The sequence below is a fragment of the Diplotaxodon limnothrissa genome, linkage group LG7 (genome assembly GCF_057381915.1).
Source record: "Diplotaxodon limnothrissa isolate DT_005_m linkage group LG7, D_limnothrissa_male_GT1.1, whole genome shotgun sequence".
Classification (NCBI taxonomy): Eukaryota; Metazoa; Chordata; class Actinopteri; order Cichliformes; family Cichlidae; genus Diplotaxodon; species Diplotaxodon limnothrissa.
In genome coordinates, this window is record NC_140602.1 from 69,197,441 (window position 1) to 69,219,277 (window position 21,837).

General features: G+C 45.7%; 2 protein-coding genes across 2 annotated transcripts in view; one reads left to right on the forward strand and one right to left on the reverse strand.

The window, feature by feature from the left end:
• Positions 1-10,477, forward strand: part of nfatc3b (nuclear factor of activated T cells 3b) — a 29,784-nt gene extending 19,307 nt beyond the window's left edge. The window contains exons 5-10 of the mRNA XM_085360216.1: positions 462-661; positions 2,494-2,666; positions 2,840-2,980; positions 3,086-3,141; positions 5,916-6,609; positions 9,855-10,477. Of these exons, the coding sequence (XP_085216342.1) occupies positions 462-661; positions 2,494-2,666; positions 2,840-2,980; positions 3,086-3,141; positions 5,916-6,609; positions 9,855-9,973 (1,383 nt within the window). The 3' untranslated portion in view covers positions 9,974-10,477. The remainder of the gene's footprint in view (positions 1-461; positions 662-2,493; positions 2,667-2,839; positions 2,981-3,085; positions 3,142-5,915; positions 6,610-9,854) is intronic.
• A 569-nt stretch (positions 10,478-11,046) lies between these two features.
• On the reverse strand, positions 11,047-14,369 carry pdcd2l (programmed cell death 2-like). Its single transcript, XM_085358834.1, has 2 exons — positions 13,886-14,369; positions 11,047-11,648 (listed from the first exon to the last, which is right to left on the reverse strand). Exons 1-2 carry the CDS (start codon positions 14,367-14,369, stop codon positions 11,047-11,049), a joined length of 1,086 nt encoding a protein of 361 aa, XP_085214960.1.
• Positions 14,370-21,837: the final 7,468 nt, after the last annotated feature.

Genomic DNA, 21,837 nt, shown 5'->3' on the forward strand with positions numbered 1-21,837 from the left:
TTCTCCTGGATATTATTTGGATAATATTTAGGAAGTAGGCTTCACCAGACCATGAAACTTACTTCTGAGCCTCTGAAAATGGGCCTCTGTATAAAAGCGACGGTACTTCCTAAACAGCTGATGCAGGACTTTTGTTTGGTGGTAAAAATGCATCATTGTCCAAAAACCATCAAACCATTTCTTTAAATAAAGGTCTGACCACTTGCGTCTATCCCTCAGGTGGCCTTCATGCTAAACTACACATCTGTGTTTTTCCCCATGGAAAAATTCCCTGCACTGATCCAGCCAGCACGAAATGAATCATTGTAAAACTGTACTGTGAGATATCACATGTCGGCTTCACATCCAACAGTTTAAAGTAATTTGGAGTCCAGAGCGTGACGTTTCAGGTTGCAGTGGTGTCAAGGTGTTCGTCAGGATGAGCAGCTGCTTATCAGCTCGTCTTTCTTCCTTTCCTGTAGTTGCACGGATGCAGCGAGCAGCGGGTCGGTCTGGTGCTGTTCATCGGCACCGCGGACGACCGATACATTCGTCCTCACCCCTTCTACCAGGTCCACCGAGTGACGGGGAAGACGGTCACCACCATGTGTCAGGAGAAAACTATGGATTCCATCAAAGTGCTGGAGATCCCTCTGCTTCCAGAGAACGACATGTCTGCCAGGTAACGATCACGAACCCTATAAGCCATGCACCGTCACTCAGGTGCTCCTCATATTGTTTCAGCACAGAGAAGAGCTTCGAATGTCCTTCAAGGAGCCTGAAGAAAGACGATCAAATCAAATATTGACTTTTAAACTTGCTGCTTCTCCATGTATATTTCTGATTTTTTCCTAACAACGTGTAAAGAACGGGCGGGTGTTGTTACGTTCCCCTGAGGGGTCTAGGCGGTTAGGGGGAAGTAACAAAAAGTGTCCGGGTCAGAAAAAGGAGTCAAGGAGGCAAAAGGGTTAAATTAAAGAGTTTTATTAAAGTAGCTCAGCTAAAAGAGACGGATAAGCCGCTATCACCATTTAAGGAAACAAACTTTCCACCTACCAGACACCATAGCAACGGTTAGGCATCGCCTGTGGAAGCTGCCAACCCCATCTCAATGGGTTCAAAATACTGACTGAGGGTGGCCCCAGACCTTCAAAACAATGTCCCATGTGATAGCCAGGGCTTTTTTTGAGCCTCACATGTGGAGCAGGCAGTCAGAAGACCTTACTGGAACAGTTTTCAGGTGTTTCTTCAGGACAGGGGTACAGGCAAGTTTGTTAGCAAGGGGTGCAGGTCTGAGTGGTGGTTCTACACACGATCTGTCCCCCTGCAAGTCATTTTGAGGACCCGAGAAATGGTCAACCAGCGGCAGCTTAGGGTTAGTTGACCTCTTACACTGACTACATGACACTACTAAGCAATTATGGTGTCTCAATACTTTTGCACAGCATATCAAACCATTTACATACAGCTGCTAATTATACTTAATGCTCAGCTACCCACACCCTGGGTAGCTGAGTCTTTATCACGTTCCCAATGATATCGATCTTCACACCAGCCTCGCTGCCAGAAAACCTTTCATGTTACTGTTTTTTCTTCATCTGAGCAACAAAACACGGTAACAATTTCCCCAAAAATGATCGAAATGATCCCAAAACTGGAGAGAGCAATTTTACTTTGAACACAAAGACGGAAACACTCAGGACGTTTGTTCTGAAGGTGTTTCGTGACTGAGGCATCTACGAGGTTTCGAGCCCTCCTTTTAGAGGAGGGGAAATTACAAAGATCAGCTGTTTGTGACAGGAAATAACATCGATAAGAACTCAGCATGGTTTTAAAAACATACAAATACACGGCCGCTGTCTCTTTAGGCTTAACGAAGGTCAGGAAGCCAGATTAGAAAGCGCAGCAAAAAATAAAGAGCTGTGGTACAGAGTCTAGACACACTGTAGAGGAGGCAGGAAGCATGTAAATAATGTCACCGTAATCTCAAACATTTAAAGAAGGAAGCATGTACATAAGTCGATAACGTTAGTCTGCTGCTTGTTTGCAGGCAGCGTGAGTGAGCTTTAAGTGGTCATGGCCACAGGATGGCTTTGCTGTGAGCTCAATTATTCAGTAACTAGTAGTAGTACTAGCCATATATGGTGGTGTTGGGTTAGAGCTGTGAATAAGGACCTTGTGTTCACAAAACGGTTTGTACAGATCCTTGAGGCCTTTTGTTCTCGCGTCAGCAACTTTCAGCCACGCTGTGGTTTTCAGGCACGTCAGGCTCATTTAACAAAACTCTAATAAGCGGAGGTGTTTGTAGTCAGATGGGTCGCTCCTCTGTGGATCTTGTTTCACCAGTTTCTCGCTCCCACACTTCAGCTTCATACCTTGCACAGTCTTCTCTGCAGCTGGCAGGAATGTGGACCTGAACCACAGTGCACACTGCGCGAGCTCTGGTCCACGTGTGGACAGGTAGTTAGCAGTTGAGACGATGCGTTCTGATAAACGGTGCCTTTTTTCTCGTAGCATCGACTGCGCCGGCATCCTGAAGCTGCGTAACGCCGACATCGAGCTGAAGAAAGGAGAGACGGACATCGGGCGGAAGAACACGAGGGTGCGGGTGGTGTTCAGGGTCGCCATCCCTCAGCCGGACGGCCAGATTCTGTGGCTGCAGACGGCGTCGATTCCCGTGGAGTGCTGTGAGTCTCGCAAACAGGAAGCTTGTGTTCCTTTAAAGCACGATCGTAGAAGAAGACGCAGAGGCAAAAATATACTGCATGTTTGTTAATGCTCGAGTTACCTTCTCCGTTCTGTTTCCTCTGCAGCACAGAGATCTGTAATAAAGTCCTAAAATAAACCTGTTGCTTTTCAGCCCAGCGCTCAGGTCAGGAGCTCCCTCAGGTGGACAGCTTCAGTCCAGCCAGCGGCTCCGTGGAGGGAGGACAGGAGCTGCTCATCAGCGGACCCAACATTTCCGCTCAGTCCAGGGTTGTTTTCATGGAGAGAGGGCCCGGTAAGATCGCCTTATTAATTTACTGCAACTTTAATAAGGTTACATAAACTTCTGTGAGCCTGATGATTTGTCTGAAGGTCTAACTCGTGTGTTTTGTCCCCTCAGATGGAAGATCGCTGTGGGAAACCGATGCCAGAGTCGTGCCTGAAAAATGCAGCGGAGTAAGTACGAGGAGTGATGGTGATGCAGCACACAGACGGAGAAAGAGTGAACGATTTAAGAATCCAAAACTTTTTGTTCTCCCTCGAGTTTCAAAATGAGCTCCAACTCGAGCAGCTGTTGCAGTAAATCACTGCAAACGCTCATCGAGGCAGCGTCGGCATCTTTGAGACACGGGAAAACCAAAAAGTTTACATTTATTTCTTTTTTTCCTCAAACAGAAACTGAACTCTTCATGTTTCAGTTCAGTTACCATCCTGACTTCCAGCGATGATAAAAAACAAAGTGACTGGGTTCTCACAACAAAGTTCTTGTTCTGACTTGTGCTGTAAATCAAGCGCACCCTCCCATATACAGCTGTACGCTTTGACCCCGCTCTGAAGGCTCAAGTTCACTCTGAGTTTGTTCAGCTGGATCTGAGATCGGGACGGATGAGCAACGTTTCGACAGGAAGGATCAGTAATGTTTGCAGATGTCTGAGCGTCTCTCGCTCAGTCAGCTTTAGGCAGAGCTCAGCTCAAATGTTTGTTGGCTCCAATCAATCAGTCCAATTGTATTTGTCAAAAGTCCTTGACATAGAGCAGGAGGTATTTACTAATTGGGAAGTTGGTGGTTTGATCCCGTCTGCACGGTGAGATGCTAACCCCAAGTTGCTCTCCGATGCGTCCACTGGAGTGACTGTTAGAAGCACAGAAGAACATGAGTGTATGAGTCAGTGAACGATATGGGCTCAAATTGTGGTCATAAATATTTTGTACTTGTAAATCAGGATTTGTAAGTGTAAAAAGAATTTGTGTGTGTGTAAAACAGATTTGTGTGTGGACTCAGCCAAAAAATACGTGAGAAACTCTGCACTCAAGTTTCAAGTTACAAGTACGAATTTTGACCCCATTTTTCTTCCTTTCATCTGATTGGCCAATGTCATGTCAATCACAAATTTAACTATCCAATCAGAGAACAGATGGGTTTGGCTATTGGAGGGGTGCTTTATGGAGCTTCAGGTCTTTGAAGGGAATAAATGGCCTTTTACATGCCAGTGCCAGTGTTGTGGAAATGACAGTCTTCTCCAGTGGGGATACTTACAAAGCTTTCTTTGTTATGAATTAGCATACATGTTTTTATTGAACATTTGAAGAACTAGCAAAAAAAACAAAAACTCTTCAAAAAAAACAGGTAGAGCTGCTGCAAAAACCCACAGAGCCCAGCAGCCAGCAACAAATTCTGGATCCTTGGCTTTTAGTTAGCGGTTAGCATTAGCAGCACATCCTGCTCTGATGTGAAAGGACTTTTATGCTGCGCACTGTGACTCACAGCCATGGTCCCGGGTCACCCCTGACTTTGTGTTAAACTAATCCTAAAGTAATAATGTATTTCTAACCACTGATATAGCACAACTTTATCCTTTCAACAGCTTCTGAACGTTAGGGGACCGAGCTGCTATCGGATATTTATATAGTTTGAAGCTGGAGGATCTCTATATAAATATCCGAAGAAGAAGAACCAAGAACACGACTGTAACGCGCTACGCTGCAACGGACCGAGATCTTCAAGAACACATGTTCAGGCGTGTTTCAAGTTTCCAGTGAACGTGTGAATGAGTCAGAGGCGGCTCTTTGGCATCAACTCGACGGACGTGTGTGAACACGCATCGTTAATTAACCATTAGCCAGAACAATCAAGATGGGTCTTCCAGCATGGCGGTGACCCAAAACTAAGGCAACAGAGAGCAGCTGAAGACGGGTCCTGGAGTGGCCTGGCCAGCCTCCAGACCTCCACAGAAAATCTGTGGAGGGAGGTGAAGTGGCAGCCAAGAGAGCGTCAGAGTTTCTGTAAAGAGCAGCAGACCAACATCTGAGACGAGTACAAACCTGGTGACCAACTACAAGAAACATCTGTTTGTGGCACTAATGACTGAATTAGATTTGACCTCTGCTGCTTAATAAGGACAAAAGTCTTTCTAAGTTAAATATGTGATAAATGGTGTCGCAAGCATAATTAAAATCAGTGAAAGCAGTCAGGCGTCTGCAACCTCCCGAGGTTTTACAGCGAGGTGTGTCACTGTGGAGATGCCGTCTTTCTTCTACACTCAGACTGATGCTTACTGAAAACAGCTCGACCTCAGGATGAAGAAACTTTTGCCCGGAGTACTTTTGCTTCATAGCAGCACGGTACTGCGATCTTAGTTTTATTGCAGGATCCTGCTCAGTTGTGTTGGTGCGTTGATCTTCGTCAGTGCATGCAGCGACGTGCTTTTGTTGCTTCTCGGTGTCCGAGTGTGATTTCAGCTGTAATGTTTCTTTGTTTGCCTCCTGATGTCCGGCTGCACAGTGAGCGGAGGGAAAATATTTGGGTCTAATATTTGTAGTCTCCCCTCGGGCCCTGAAGTGTCGAGCTCACAGAATTTTGCTCAGGTTTTTTTTCTGAGCATTTGAACGTCTCTTAAGATGGGGACCAAGATTCCCTTTATAGGAAGTGGAAAGAGGAAGTTACAAGCTGAAACCTCCAGCGTTACCACGATAAATTTCAGACATTCATATAAATACTGTTTCCCCTTTTTCGTAGTGCCATGAAGCCTTCTTGCCGAAACTCCTCCTCCTTCATTTTAAGTGCGTTTTGCTGACGCGCTCAGAGCCTCCGTGTGGCTGCAGATCAGAGTGCAGCGCATGTGTTAAACCACATCATTTAGGTCCAAACGCCCAAAATACAAAATGCATTAGTATGTAAAGCAGAAAAGCAACAAATGCTCATGTTTTATAAACGTGTGTGTGTGTTCCAGTCCAGCATCGTGGTGGAGGTTCCTGTGTACAATAAGAAGGCGACGTCGCCGGTCCAGGTCCAGTTCTACGTCACTAACGGGAAGAGAAGGAAAAGTGTGACGCAGAGCTTCACCTACCTGCCTGGAGTCAGACACCACGGTCCTCCCGCTGTCGCCACAGTCAAGCAGGAACGCTGGGAGCCAGATCGCATCTCCCAGAATCCACCTGGCTTCAGCTTGACGGCCTCGCGCAACGGCACGCTCAGTCCTGACGTGGCGTACTATGGTTCCTGTGACCTCCTGGTGCAGTGTGGTCCCCAAAGCAACCCCCATCTCCACCATCCTCACTCCTCTGCTCCTCTTCAGACCCCTTTAATGTATCCTCAGACGTCCTCGGTCCCGCTCCAAGTCTCCTTGCCTTCGCAGACCACCTTGATTCCCCTTCAGACCTCCGTCATGGCTCCTCAGATCACCACGATTCCTCCTCCAGCCTCTTCTGTCCCACTTCAGACCTTCTCCGTCCCTCCACACTCCTCCCCTGGTGGATCTCAGAGGGACCTGTCTCTGAGTCCCAGGAGTACCTTTGTGACACCCGCCAACCCCCAGAAGGACTCTGTGCTGGCCGGGCCGGGGGAGGCGCTCATCATCAAGCAGGAGCCGGAGGAGCAGCCGCCTCTGGGATCTTTAGGCCTCCAGGAGATCACGCTGGATGATGGTAGGAAGCTGGATGTTGACCCAGATTTACTCTTGATAAAAACAAAAAAGCTTCTTCCTGTTTTTTTCACAATAATATACATTTATATTTATCAACATAATATACAGATGTGAGGTCAAAGTAATTTTAATCATTTTAAATTATGGAAGTGACAGCTGTGCGATAGGACCAAAATCTCATATCCCGATATAAGACATTTATCGTCCTGACAACGATATAAATCACAAAAAGGTAACATTGTATGTAAATTCTGTGAATCTTGGGCAGCTCGACTTGCGTGAAGTGTTTCCAGCTGCGCGTCCTTTACCTGGAGTCCAGTGTTTTAACCGATGCATGAAACGATACCTCCAAAGGTTGATTCTGTTTATCTGGACGTAGCGTTTTGTGGGAGAAATGTTTCGTCATCATCAGGTGACGTCTTCAGTCTCAGCTGACTGCAGGTTTCCAACCTTATAACCAGTACGTTTGCATAATGACTGAAACCAGCCCACTGAAGGAACAATGGGCTGGGAGGTCAGTTCCTTCATCTTAATTATGCAAATTCTCATGACCACTGATCAACAACCACTGATGTCCATGAGTCCCATTCACAGAGAGGTGGGCAATGGCTGCAATCACAGCATTGTAAGATGGTGACAGATGTACCCTTAGGCCTCCTCGATTCAGAGATGGTCTTTCCCTTTTCACGTAAATGGCCTCCTTGACTCCGCCCTCAAACCAGCGTTCCTCCCTGTCCAGGATGTTACATCCTCATCATTGAAAGAGTGTCCACTGGCCTGTAGGTGTGAATAGACTGCAGAGTCCAGGCCTGACGAGTTATTCGTGACACAGTCATCTCAGGCACAGAAGCTCCACCTACTTGCTATTTTTTAAGGGGCAGCCAATTTGCTTAAAGGAGGAGGAGCTAAAACTGCTTGTTTCTGATTGAACTGAGGGGCTGCACAAAGACTCATTATGAGATAAAGAAGGATTATTGTGAACTCTGAATGATGCAAAGCTGCCGTGGTGGAGTCAAAGTATCAAAGCATGAGCAGCGTTCGTCTTTTTACCTCGTAAACCTGCTTGTTTCAGTCTGTTCTTCTCATGTCAGTGACACCATGTGTGCACTCTGTCGCTCTGTGATGTTGGCTGTGTGCATGCGTATTGCGTTTGATCTGGGTTAATAATAGCTGTATTTGCTGCTCTGAATGGTGCAGGTGGAGGTTAAATTTGTTGGCACAGGCAGCAGCTGTCCTCGGGGCGTCTGATCTTCACGCTGTCTTCCTCCATAGCCTTTCAGCTCGAATTTAAAACCCCGAAAATCAGAACCCCCCCCCCCAGAGGAACAGCAGCCTGCTCACAAACTGAAGCACCTACAGGAGCTTCTCTGGCATCCCATTCTCTTTGTGGAGGGCACCACAGGGAGTTTGTGGCTTTTGAGTTATGTGACTCCTGAGAGATTGATCTGGTTTGGAGATGTGATTTATTTCAGATATTTAAATCAGTCTGTCAGTGCAGAGAGTAGAAGTGCGACATAATAAAGTTTAATGTTCAGGATGTTCAAAAACATTGTTATGCTCACCGCATCAGCACACCGGTAAGAAAACTATGACTGGTTATACAATATCTGTGTGCGTGCGGTGGCTGATAGAAGTGTATTTACACGATTCTGAAACACATTAAAAATGAAAATCTGGATAATGAATGTTCTCCGTGCCTGCATGATGGACACTTTTGGTACTTTTTTATACTAAATTAGAATTTAACACCTGACCTGACCTTTCATTAAAAGATTGATAAAGTGATGTTGCCATGGACACAGCCTGGGACCCTGCTTTTACTGTCTGCATTCATGCTGGAAATCCAGCTTAAGGTTTCTGTCGTCCTTGAGGTCCTAGCAGCAGGAGCGGCACAATGGTGCAGTGGTTAGCACCATCACAGGAGGTTCAAAGGTTAGAACCTGCCTTTGTGTGGAGCAAGCGTTTCCCCGTGGCTATATCGGCTTCCTCTGTTTTGGTTAATCGGTGACTCTAAAGTGTGTGTGTGTGTGTGCGCGCCTCAGGTTTCACTGCAGAGCTATGAATAGACCGAGCTGTTTGCTGCTCTGCAGATGAACTCAGTTTTATCTTTTGCTGCTCATAACGAGCGCACTGCAGTGTGACCGCCACACCTGCTCAGCACATTTCAGTCCTGCTGCTTCATGATGTGGGAACAGTTTAGTATTTAATGGACGGGTTAGAAAAGCAGAGCAGAGGAGTTAAAGAAAGCCAGTTTGTTTAATTTGTTGCTGTTGGAGTGAATCAGGGAGCTGAATGTGATGGATTAAAGCGTTTGGAGAATTCGTTTAAAGCACTTTGTCCTGCTGTGCCCCCGTGTGGCCGTGCTCGGTACTGTAACAGAGTCCTTAAGCAGGTTCCTAACTGGGAAGGTGAAGTGTTAGAGTCTGCAGCCACAATCAGAACTAAACCTAAGGAAAGGTGCTTAAGTGCTTCCTTTATTAACTCCTTCTTAGCGCTCATGGAGACTGGAGCATCCTTCATGAAAGGAAAGCACCATCGGTGCAGGTCATGCTTGAAGCACTGATTGTGACTGCAGAGCCTTCAAATCAAACTGACCTCTGTCCAGTAAACTGTGTCATGCTATTTTAATTTTACCCTCAAAGAGCCCAAAAATCAAAATATGGCTGGTGAATTTCAGCTTCTCTGCCAACACAGCAGCAGAGAAGCTGAAATTCCATCCATCCATTCGCTTCCGCTTATCCTTTTCAGGGTCGCGGGGGCGCTGGAGCCTATCCCAGCTGTCATAGGGCAAGAGGCAGGGTACACTTTGAGGGTAGCTTTGCATGAGTCACACCTCAGAGTAATCCCTCCTTCTTATGCTGAGCCCCACTGCAACCCCTGAGGTTAAGCATCGTTCAAAACTAGCCATCCTAGCTCCTCCCCCTTCCAAGAAAGTTTCCCTCTGATTGGCTGGGGCTGCCCCTCCCAAACAGCACGACCACGCTGCAGTCTCACTCCTTCAAAGACAGGGATCGGGTTCAGTTTGCAGTTGAATGGGATCGAGTTGGCGATTACATGCAGTCTGATAACAAAGCAGTTAACTGCTTAATCTGCAAAAGGTCTGCAGAGTCCAGCCTCAGGTCTGAATCCAACTCGTCTGCAAATGGTGACGCAGTTGCTGCATGAGACCAACAAACCGACACAGGTGCTCAGCAACGTTTGTTTTATTGGAATAAACAGACCACAACGTTTCTGTTTTGTTTGCAGTGAACGAGATCATCGACAGGGACATCGGTGGCCTGGTTGGCGGCGACCAACCCGACCGGTACGACTGGGAGCCAAAATCCAGCGCCGGCACCTTACCGTTCTGCGGAGGCCCTCAGTAGCACCAGCGCTCTCAGGAACGTCGTTTTTCTTCTGCTGTTTGCACAAAGTGCTCCAAACTGATCTTCAAGTGCCTGAAAACGTCAGATGACCGTTTCCTCGTCTGTCTCAGGAATTTTAGAGAGAAACCGACTCGTACCTCACAGACAAACCAAAGATTTAACTTTTCATGAGCGAATTGGAGGAAGATTAAAGGGCTGAAATTTAACTTTGTTATAATAATTCTAACAATCGGTAACGTCAGACGTAAAATAAGAAAATTCTGTTATTTATTGGCCAGTAAATTACAAATAATCTATTTTTGATACTCTGGATCTGATCCTCAAACCTGAAATCCTTCAGCTGATTTACATTTTTATAGCTTTGTTTTACACTCGTTTACATTTCCTTCGCCCGGTTTAACGTTGACGCTTCTCGACCGAACTGTTGTGGTGTGACACGGCGTTTTAGAAACATGTTTAAGGTTGAAGTAAAAAGAAAAACAAACTTGTTGTGTGTCCGAGTCTTTTCTTTCAGAGGATTTCAGAGCCCGACGACCAACACGTGCGCTGAAACAGCAACGTTTCATTACAGGGAGGTCAGAGGTCACGGTTGGTAATATTCTTCTCTACAGGAACAACCAGAAGCTGCTTGGAGTTAAAGCATGACTCGCGCATGACGACAGCTGCTGCTGTGTTTGCAGCAGTAAAAGATTTTAGAAAAGAAAAGATGACGAACAAACGAGCTGCAGCAGAGACTTTTAATCTTTTCTAACACTCGTGTTGATGTCGTCTTTGGAGCTCCTGTGTTCAGCACCATGAAGTCTGAAGGACCAATAAGAGCAGCTATGGTTCAGTGTCCCGCCCTCGTGTGGCCGTAAGCAGCTGTAACGCTCTGCCCAGGCCCGATGACTAAGGCACATCTATATTTTCACATTTTAAGGCAAAACCTTTAAAGCCTTGAAGTAACAAAAGCTGCTGCTTGGTCCTTTTTTAACATGAGCTCGCCTCAGATTTTTGATCTTCTGACATCATGACGGGGTATAAATAAACCGCGATCCCACCATGATGGCGACGGCGAGCTTCAGGTTAGTCCGTCACACAAAGAGCTGCTGGTCTGGGTCGGTTTGAACGAAGCAGAATTCCTCCACGGCCGAGTCCGACCTGGATGTCCAGCAGCTGTCGGCGCAGGTGTAGACTAGCACCGTCCCAAATTCCAGCTCCACCCCTGCACCGCCGCGCTCCCCCTGCAGCAGGCTTACCAGCGCGGGCATCAGCTGCAGCTCGAATGTCCGGGATCCTCCGCAGGAGCCACACGCTGGCACCAGCTGCGCCACGTTGGACGGCGGCTCGGAGATGAAGAGCGGCTTCCCGCCGCGGCAGTAGCGCAGGATCTGCTGCGGACACACAGAGATCGTCTTCATGAACCTGGAGAAGACGGCGTCTCCGTGTCGGGCTCCGGTCTTCTCATACTTCTCGTCCCCGCCTCCTCCGCTTCCCTCTAACTCCCCCACTGCCACGCCCTCCCGCCTCTCGTACTCCCTCAGCAGCTCCTGAGCGTGCTCCAGGTCGCCGTCCTCCCCGCAAACATCCGTCTCCTCCACCACGCTGATGAAGAATGGACAGAAGGCGGTCACGTCCTCCTGCGAGTCCCCCAGACTGAGGTCACAAAGACGGCTGCTGACGTCCGTCTCACCAGCTGTCAGGGGAAAAAAAAGAACCATAAGATGACCTCACCTGCCTGTCAGAAGGTAGTTCGCACTACAGCGCTCCCTGCTCTCAGTCTGACTCTAACAGGAGCTTCACTTTATCATTTATTAGAACCAGAGATGAGCTGAGCAATAGGCTCACTGTCTCAGACTTCCATACACTTTATTTTGGATTATTACAACCATAACAGAGAGGCCTGGGGAAAAGGAAAAAAAAAAATAAAGGTGAAGATGGTTAACAGGAAGAGAGGGGGAGGGAAAAATAGAGGAGAAGAGGGATGGAGAGAGACGCCTGCCGAGGAAGGAAAATAATAACAGAGACCACAGCAAACGCTAACATGACAGCAAATAATAAATGTAACTGAGCAGCACACAGAACTAACAATACAAGAGATTTTTAATTCAGTTCAGTTGCACCAAATCACAACAACAGTTGTGGCACTTTATATTGTACAGTAGATCGCACAATAATACAGAGAAAAACCCAACAATCATGACCCCCTATGAGCAGCACTTTGGCGACAGTGGGAAGGAAAAACTCCCTTTTAAAAGGAAGAAACCTCCAGCAGAACCAGGCTCAGGGAGGGGCGGGGCCATCTGCTGTGATTGGTTGGTGTGAGAGAAGGAAGACAGGATAAAGACAGCAGCCGACCAAGATAGGCTGTATCCCAATTCAGGGTCTGCAGCCTTAAAGTACGCAGCCTCAACGATCCTCAAGGGCCGCGTACTCAAAGACCGCTAAGGCCGGAAGTGCGAGGCTTGTGAAATGGGACGGTCTAGCCTCCGTTGCGCTGATACTGTTGTTTGTCAATAAAGTTTTTAAAAAAAAAGCCTCCGTCGCGCTGCCCAGGTAGCCTAGCAACCATGATACTAACCACTGGAAACGTGTCATACAGCTGTGTTTGACAGAGATGAAGGAGAAAATCTTTCTCATTCTCTGTGAGATTAAGCTCAGCTATTGAACGGCGTATATTTTAAAGTAAAGGCTTTAAAACCAAGTTAGTACAAACGTCACTAACGTCACATAACTTTGCTGACATGTGGCCAACAGGAATGTTTAATGTTCTTCGTTATTAAACATTTGCACATAAATAAGTGACATAATATTCAGTACTTAAAGTTTACTCTTCGGGCGCCCCTCATCCGCCGTTTTTTTTCTGCAAATTTATCCACACCCATCGCCGCGCTATGCATTCTGGGATATGTTGGGCCACGAAGTCTACACCGCCACATCCTTAAAATTCAGGGAAATGAAGGACGCATTTGAGGGCTGCATTTCGAGCAGCCTTCGAATTGGGACAGCCTTAGGCGCGCCGCTGTGACGTAATCAGCCTTGAAATGCGTACTTTAAGGCTGCAGACCCTGAATTGGGATACAGCCATAGTGTGTATCTGTGTGTACACCTGTGTGTTAAGGTGGTCCAAGCTGACTGATAGATCTGTCTCCCATTTCATAATAGGAAGAGATATAGATTCACCTGTTTTGGAGAGCATCTTGTATATTTTGGACAGGAATTTGGAGGTTTTGAGATTAAGGAATTGTACCACACTCGATGGTGTTTGTAATTTGACTTTATTAGGCTTAAATTTCCTTTTATTATAGACTTGTTGATATTGTGAAAATCTATTCTTGTTAATCTCATATAGTAAAACTAGTCTGTCAAATGGGATAAAGTCTGTTCCTTCTAATATATGTTCCAAGTATTTAATTCCTTTACTACTCCAATCTGGGGAGTTAATCATATTATTGTTCTGTAGTATGTCGGGGTTCTTCCACATAGGTGTGATTTGCATGGGATTAATGAAGTCAGTCATTTTTATTAACTATGCTGTCAGAGGAGCTGATGCTATTGAAGCATACATGTCCTTTGATGTTTCTGTGAATGGTAGGCCTGAAATCTCTATTTTATTGCGTAGTGGCTGTTCTGCGTCTGGGCAGGGCTCCTCTAAGAAGCATGTTTGAACCACCCTGAGATGAACTGTTGGCTAAGAAGTAGTGCTGAAAGACGACCTCTATCCTTGGTCCTTTGTAGTGTAACGAGAAAAGATCTTCAAATTTACAAGAACCTCAAAGGCACGAGGAGAAAAACTTTAAATTAATGAAAAAATGGCTATGAATTTATAATCTATATATAAAATATGGCATCCTTTAGAATAAAACTTTCACATTTTAAGAGAAAAAAAAAGCGTCAAATCTTTGATAAAAATGCAACTCTGTCCAGCCCTACCTGCTGCCTCTGGAACTCCTGTCTCCTCCTTCACAGCTGTGTTCTGCTTCGCACCTCCTCCCCATCCATCATTATCTTCCTCTCCCCCCATCCCCCAGTCGTCAGCGGTGTCACACCAGTCAGTGACCCGCATAGGAGCCTCCTGAGCCGGTGCAGGCGGCCCGGGTGTCCGCACCTCTGCCTCCAGGCACTGTGAGCGGAGCACCGCCCAGCACTCTGACCGACCGCTGCACTCAGCTCCCGGGCACGCGAAGACGTGGAGGTTCCTGTGGTGCGGAGACGTGTCCACGGGGCAGTACACCTGCACCACGTGGACTAGCGGGACTCTGCAGCGGCCGCATCGCGGTGACCGGGCAGCGATGCCCGGCGGCCAGTCCGGCCGACCCCCTACTTTGTTGGTCAGATAGGAGCACCGGTGCTTCTTGGAGTCGATCTCTCCGTCACACAGCCCGAGCAGAGACACCTCCTGAGCGCGTGAGGCCATCTTTTAAAAAAACAAAACAAAAAAAACGCCGACCGGAAGTGGAGTTCAGCGTGGGAGGTCCCTCACCAAAATACCACCGACTGGAGTCAAATGAAAATATAGACACGGGAAGTGTGTCACTGAACTACAAATCACACGATACACGATAAAACGAAACCATTGTTTTATCAATATTCTAAATATTTTATATTTATTATAATATATAACTATTTATATACGCCGTTAGTTTACATTTTCACAGCTTTTAAAGATTTTAACTTTTAAAATTACTGTAGAAAACAGTCATCGGTCCAAATATAAGCGCTTGTGTTTCATGAGGGGCCAAATTCAAGACTTTGAAAATAAGAGTGAAAACAGCGAAGAGATGAAAAATTGAAGTCTCCGTATGTTGTATGCTCATTGTGTGTTCAATAAAGTTATTTTAAAATAAATAAATAAATAGAAGTCTCGACTTCCGACGCCGTGACAAGCAATTTCCGGGTGTAGCACTTTCAAATTAAAAGCAGCTTCCAAAGTGAAAGCTAAAAAGAAAAAAACAACTTGAATTTATCAAAGTTATTTACAGTTTTATAGATTTTTTTTAACCAATAAATACATTTCATCAGTTTTTAAACTGCTGTGTGTATTCAAACAAATGTTCAGCACTAGTTGCTCTCTTTCTTTCCACTCTTTATAAGAATTTAGGAGAATATGAAAATGTTACGAGGAAAAATTGGCAAATTTACGAGAAAATGTAAAATATTGTGTGGAGAAACTTGCAAACCAAGAAATAAAACAGAAAAAAAATGAAAACTAAAATTAGAGGATGAAAAGGAAATTGATACGAAACCTTTCTAACATAAAAGCCGGCAAATTTATAAGGAGAATGTTTAAATGTATGAGAGATAGTAAAATTATGAGATTTGTTCAAATAAATTACACATTTATGAGGAAAATGGTCAGTTTACAAGAAAACTGACAATAATTTTATTAGAAGGAAAACAAAATCTGCAAATTTATGAGAATGAACTCAGAAATTCAAGAACAAAACAAACATTAGACACATTAAATAATTGGTTTTAAGAATATTTTTCATCTCTCTATTCTTCGCTCTTCCTCACCTGATTATTATTCTCAATTATTAGTGAGTTATTTATTAATTTATCTATCTTTTCTGCTGCTGTTTGATGGTCTGCGCCCTGTCCTGTAAGAATAAACTCACTTCACTGCACCATTATTGGAGCTTCTGTGTTTTTTAGATCAGATGATAAAACAGCTGCAGTGGCTTTGAAACCCTGCACAAATCCTTCAGGGATTAAATGAATGATTTGACAGAAGCTGGTAATAACAGGATTTTAATATCTACGTACAGCCAGAGCCTATAAAAATGATCTCTGGGAGCGAGCCGAGTGTTCTGGTTTCAGTCTGAAGAACATGTCCCTGAATGATTTAAACAAAGTTAGAACAGACCGATTTCTCACTATAAAGCAGTAAAGAGCTGGCTGGCTGCATAATTTACGGCCTAATGTAATTACACGTAATCCCTCCTCGTGTATACATTTTTCTCTACATTGACCGTTTCCCCCTCAGGGCTGCTGCGGGAGCTGTGAAATGATTTCCCGTGGTGTGTAACCGCCTCTGTCCTCTCCTTTCTCTGCTAATTAGCTCCAGTGTGAGGAGCCTCTGAGTGGAGCCTCCGTTAGTGAAACCACAGCAGAGGTTTCTGTGAATCAACACGTTTTAGCCCATTTACTGCAAAGCAGCCGCACTTTGAATCTCTGCTGAGTTTTTAATCATAGCAGCGGCTTTCAGATTCATCTCGGTGCTTCCCAGCAGGTGCTGGTTTCACTCCACATCATTACGCTCTGAGAGTAAACTGAGAGGCTCGACACTGCAGATAGATAATTCATCCCGTTTGATGGAAGATTTCACTTTAGCTTTATATCTCCTGGCTACGTGTGCGCTTTTAAATCTCTCCTCAAAATCCATTTTATAGATCGGCTCTGCTGCAAAGTTAGTTCACGTTTTATTTCCTCATTTTATTTTATTCATCCCGTTATCTCGCTTTCACGCTGACTTTTTCCAGAGGAGCACATAAACACTTGTGTACTCTTTGCGTTCAAATATATAACACAAGGCATTCAGCTGCTGTGTCCTTATTCAGTTTAAAGCAATTCAAAGGCTCAAGAGCAAAACAGTTTGTTGTTCCAGTTGCCGAAAAATCAGCTTTGTCTTTCTAAGACTTGAGGTCACGGTAAAGGGATTCTAAGTGGTGGATGATCTGAGTGGACCACGAGCTCCTCTGTAGAGTCAGTGTGTCACTGTCCCACAGCTGAAGCTCGGACCACACCGAGTCATCAACAGGACAAAGATCCCAGCACAGCAGCAGGTCTGCAACAGAACGACTGAAGAAGAAAAGAACGGAGCTGCTGCAGAGCTCAGAGAGCTGTGCATGAGCGGATGCAGCAAACCTCAACGAGCTGAAGCAACCAAAACTCCTCCACAGTGATGAGACAGACTAATAAAGTCACACGTGAACCATCGCTGCAGGTTATTGGTGCTGAAGGAGGTTCTACAAGCTGCAGAATAAAGTGGAACTCGTGCAGAATGAACTCGGTCCCAGTGAGTCTCCTGTTAGCAGCAGATTTAATTAACAGCGATGGCTCTGGATCTCATCAGAGCTGCTGAGGTCTGACACTCTCCTCCTCTGCTGGACCAGAAGATGCCGGCTCGACGCCAAAGCGAGCGCTCCGGGTGACCCGCTCCATCAGTTTATGACACAAGAATGTATATCAGCTAGAAACAGAGAGGGGAGGTGCACCTGCAAAATACTGAGACTTACTGAGGAGGAGGACAAAATATTAGAAGCTGGCAAAAAGTTGTTGATTTGATGTACTTTAAATTAAATTAGTAAATTACTCTGATGGACCTGTGGGTTACAGAACCCGAATCAAAGCCTAAGACATCGATATTTAATCTCCAGCCCGATGAAATCAGCTCGAGGCTGAAAAACATGAACGGTTTTCATTTTGACGACCAAGTGTGGAAAATACAAGAATATTTTTATGATAGTAACAGAACAAAGCACAAGGCAAAGAGGCAGTGGTGACCAGTGGGCTTAAGTTGCAGGTGGTTATGTCACAGGTCACTCTGATCCCTCTGGCAGGCCGACTGCAGATAACCTTTTGACCTTCACTGAAAGGAGGAGGAGGCGGCGATGTGCTTCACCTTTCCTTTCTTAAAAACTTTTAATAATCTAAGTGGGTGGAAATGAGGGACCCCTCTCCCCGGTGGGGTGTAGCCTCTCGTCTCTGTCGCCTTCATATCTCCTTAGTTTCCTTATTTCGTCACATGCATCATCTTCTGTCCCCTGTGGTGGAGGCAGAATGAAGACGACAGCGTGCACAGATGCTGAGTTTAAAACAACCTATGTTTTACACCGTGAGAAGACCACGCCCCCCACGCTGAATAAAACCTCACACCGACCTTTAAGTCACCAAACTTTAAGCTGCCTTTTGCTTTTAATTAATCATACAGTGATGTGAACCCTGCTGCTTAAGATGCTCAAAGAGGATTCACTGACCAGCGGGGAGGATGGAGGACCAGGTGAAGGTGGAGGATCATAAACTCCTGGATCTGCATTGCTCACAGCAAATGAACGGCTCCACAAAGCTCTCAGCTTTCACACAGACTCAGCCAGGAGCCTTTAAGAAAGTTGGCCAGTAAAACAATGAAAATGTAATATGTTCAAGCTGTCAGACGAAGGTTGCAGTTCCTCTAATTGACATAATTTGTCAACACACAGTTGGTGTGGAGTGTCCACAATTCTATTCTATTCTATTCTATTCTATTCTATTCTATAGTCTGGTTCCTAGTGTGGATCAGCCCCCACAGACTCCCATGTTAAACTTTAGAGCATAAAAAACACATTTATAACCTGATAAAAAGAAGAAAGTCGGGCCTCCTGACTGGCGGGTGGATGGTGCCACATGTGCCACGTTTGGCATCCCTGAACCGGATCTATGGTCCAAGTTTCTGCGGTTAATGTAATTATGGGAGCAATAACGTCGGTGCTGTGCGGTTAATTGTACCAACAAAGAAGTTTGTGTCACACTGTTCTCGAACAACCCTTTAAAAACTCCCCTACGAGCTCACAGGTATTACAGATAAAATCCATCAAAGCCGTTTGATTTGTGTTTTCATCTTCAGCTGCTGCATCTTCTAAATTAATTAATGCAGGTTTGAGGCGAATGACTTCATTTCAAAGTGAGTGTAACCATCCAAACCTGCTAAATGATGAATGAGTGGACAAAAGAAAAGAAATGTGCTAACTTATCGGCTCTTTTCTCCCACTGCTGCTGGGTATTTAAAGATACATGCACCCAGTCGACATGCATGAATATGTCTGTCCCTGCAGGATTTAAAAACTGGAGGCTCTGCCTCTTATTTACTGTCTGTACGTCCCCACCTGCACGGTTACAGTTTGTCTGCTTCCTGACCTTCTAATTAAGGATTTACTATCAACTATTAATCCACAAATTCAGCTTCATACGCACCGACACAACACATCTCTACTGTACACATTACATAAGGCAGCGTGATTAAAAGAGCACGAAAGCATCTCTGCAGTCCACCGAGACAAGGATTTAGAAAGAACTGATGATGATGATGAAAGCGATGATCAGCTCTTTTAAGGTCAACACACAGATCAAAATATTTTAGATGTTCAAAAAAGAGAAGAAGAAGCAGGAGAGAGCGATGAGAGCAAAGAAGCACACGTCTTATAAAAGAGGTAAAAAAAAAGCCGCAGCATGTCGTTCAGACGCATGTGATTATAAACGAGAGCTGCCGGCAGGACTGTCCACCAAACGTGAGCAGAAACAAAGAAAAGCTGTTATGAGCCACTTTTGCCAGAAGGTGGAGCCAGACCTTCATCAGTCTGGAAGCATGAGCCCATATAATGAGAGTGACATTTATACTTGCACTTCTTTGTTTTTATTTACATGATTTATCTGTTAATGTATAGTTAGTTACAGCTACTGTAAAATAAAATGAAGTGTGCAGACTGAACTTTTGCATCGCCCGTCGGAGGAGTCCTCTGCTGCAAACAGGGTCGGAGAGAGTCGTTATCTATTTAACTGCAGCAGGTAGGAAAGGTTTCTGTCCTCGTTACTGCAGAGTTGAAGGAACCTGCTGCAGTAGATCATGCAGTGGGTGTGAGGTGGTGTCCGGTATGTTCAGCAGTTTGTGGAGCTTCCTTTACTCAGTAACAACCTGCAGGAGCTCCAGAGTCTGAGCCTACCTTTCTCATCAGCTTGTTCTCCCTCTTGGTTAAGTAACTGTGCATGTATATAAAAGATGGATTTCAACACGCAGCACCATTGGTCCTAATTTTGAAGCCCAGTTATTGCATTAACGTATTTGCATTACGTCACGCTGAGGTCCCATGTTTCTGAAAGAGATCAAAATGTTCAGATAAGGGATTTTTTTGTTTACCTTTGCCAGACGGACTTCCTTCCTCTTTCATCCCCTTTTCTCCGATCACTGGGGACGCAGCAGCCGTGAACACATTTATCTGAGCGTCCCATCATCCCATTCATGTATTCAGGGAAACACGGAGGCCTGCCGAGGCTTTCTCACTGTTAGGGGACGAGTGGGATGAAGCCTCTCAGAGCAGCACCCGCTTCTCTTCATACGTCCTTTCACTTCCACTTTAACCACATGAAGTTTAAAACAACGTTTCTGCAACAGCAGCTCACAGCTGTTAGAGTTCACCACGTGATGTTTTCCTGCTTTCTTCTGTGTCTTTGAATCTCTTTGTCTCCTTCATGGAGGCTGATGGCGTCGGACAGTTTGGATGTGGAACATGAAAGTCGGATTTTCACTGGTCGATTCCTGTAAGCTGCAGACTCACAGATCAGGGTCGGTGTGCGATGAAGCTGCTGTTTGCCAACCTTTGCATCCCAAAGCAAAGCAGCGACTTCACTTTATTCTTTCTGCTTGTGTGGCCAGAAGGAGCCCTGACGGTGGGAGCGCCTCGCTTTTCTTCCATGTTGGAGGAAAGTCCTTCAAGTCCAAAACCAGCCGATCAGTGCGAAGCACAAACGTCTGAACAGGTCGTGAACCAAACCTGCAACCTCCAATTTCCTCGTGCAGAGTTTCCCAACAGTTTCATGAAGCATGCGGGTGAAATCTGACCGAACGGTCTGAATCAGCACCGGACAAACTGGTCTCACTGTGAGCCTTTACATCCCTGCACCAAAGGACACCTGGTGTGATCTGGAAGGACCGCAGCCTTTGACACCCTGTGAAAGAGAAAAAGCTGCTTTTCTTTTCCAAGCTACAGGACGAAGAACACACCGTGTGTTTACCGTAGCTTTATTTTAACCGTAGCTACATTTACTTATGTGGTACTAGTTTACATCCATCCATCGTCTCCTGATTCTGTGGGTCTGGGTTGCAGGTGTTAAGGCTGGTCGGTATGTTTGGAGAGCGGGAAAGAGGAAACAAAGTATAACAAAAAGCGAGACTTTTATTAGGCTGAATGCATGAACACAAGGCAAGGTGAACTGGGGCAGAACTAAACTAAAACTAAACTGGGAACAGCTAAGAAATCCATGAGGACATGAATTTGAGCAGGCGCATGTAAAAACCAAGACCTGGCGTGACATGAAGTGATGCAAACAGACACTGAACAGAGCGAGACAGAGGACTAAGGTAATGAGGAAAGGAAACACCTGGGGAAACGCAGCTGACACAAATAAACACGATGCCACACTAAAACACTCCCATACCAGCTGAGATATAATGTGTCTTAAGTTCATTCTAGTCAGATCAGCGGGCTCCTCTGAGTTAGAAGAGTAGCTCCTCACTTTTATGGCCCCTCCATGAATCATGGCCCCGTGGTCCTCAGACCCACCCTAGAGCTGGGTGTGGTGGACGAGCTCAGCCCAGTCACATGGGCTCACACTGGAGGCTGTAGGAGTCCAATCCCCAGCTGGCTAAACCTTTTAACGAGCCGTTAATTTAATCAGTTCACACCAAGGTTCTTTATGTTGCAAAGCCCCTACAGTGCCTAAAAACCCAGGCATTTACAAAACAGCTGATGAACCTTCAACAACACTAAATGCACGTGCAGATCACAGCAGGAAAAGCACTTCAGCGCAGCTTTTCAGAGAAACTTGAGACTTCTCTGTCACTCTCAGTCCTTCCAAAGAGTTCCTGACAAACCCTGATCTGCACTTTGTGAGAAATAAAGCTGAGCTGACAGGTCTCAGTGGGGTCTGCTCATTACTGACGTGCAGTGTGCATCGGGCTTACTGGCGCAACGAGCCTCTGTTTGTGAAAAACTGTCTTCATTTCCACCTGCAGCTCGTCTCTACGTGCAGCAGACGCCCTGAGGGAACCACGATCACAACATGCAGCACTCTGGGTGATTATCCCGGGTAACCGTCCTCAGACTGCCTGTCGTTGCCATGGCGCTGTTGCC

Coding starts and splice junctions, on each gene's coding strand:
- pdcd2l (XM_085358834.1), bottom strand. CDS start 14,369: ATGGCCTCACGCGCTCAGGAGGTGTCTCTGCTCGGGCTGTGTGACGGA. Junction 11,649..13,885: donor AGGAGTTCCAGAGGCAGCAG/GTAGGGCTGGAC, acceptor TTCCCCTGACAG/CTGGTGAGACGGACGTCAGC.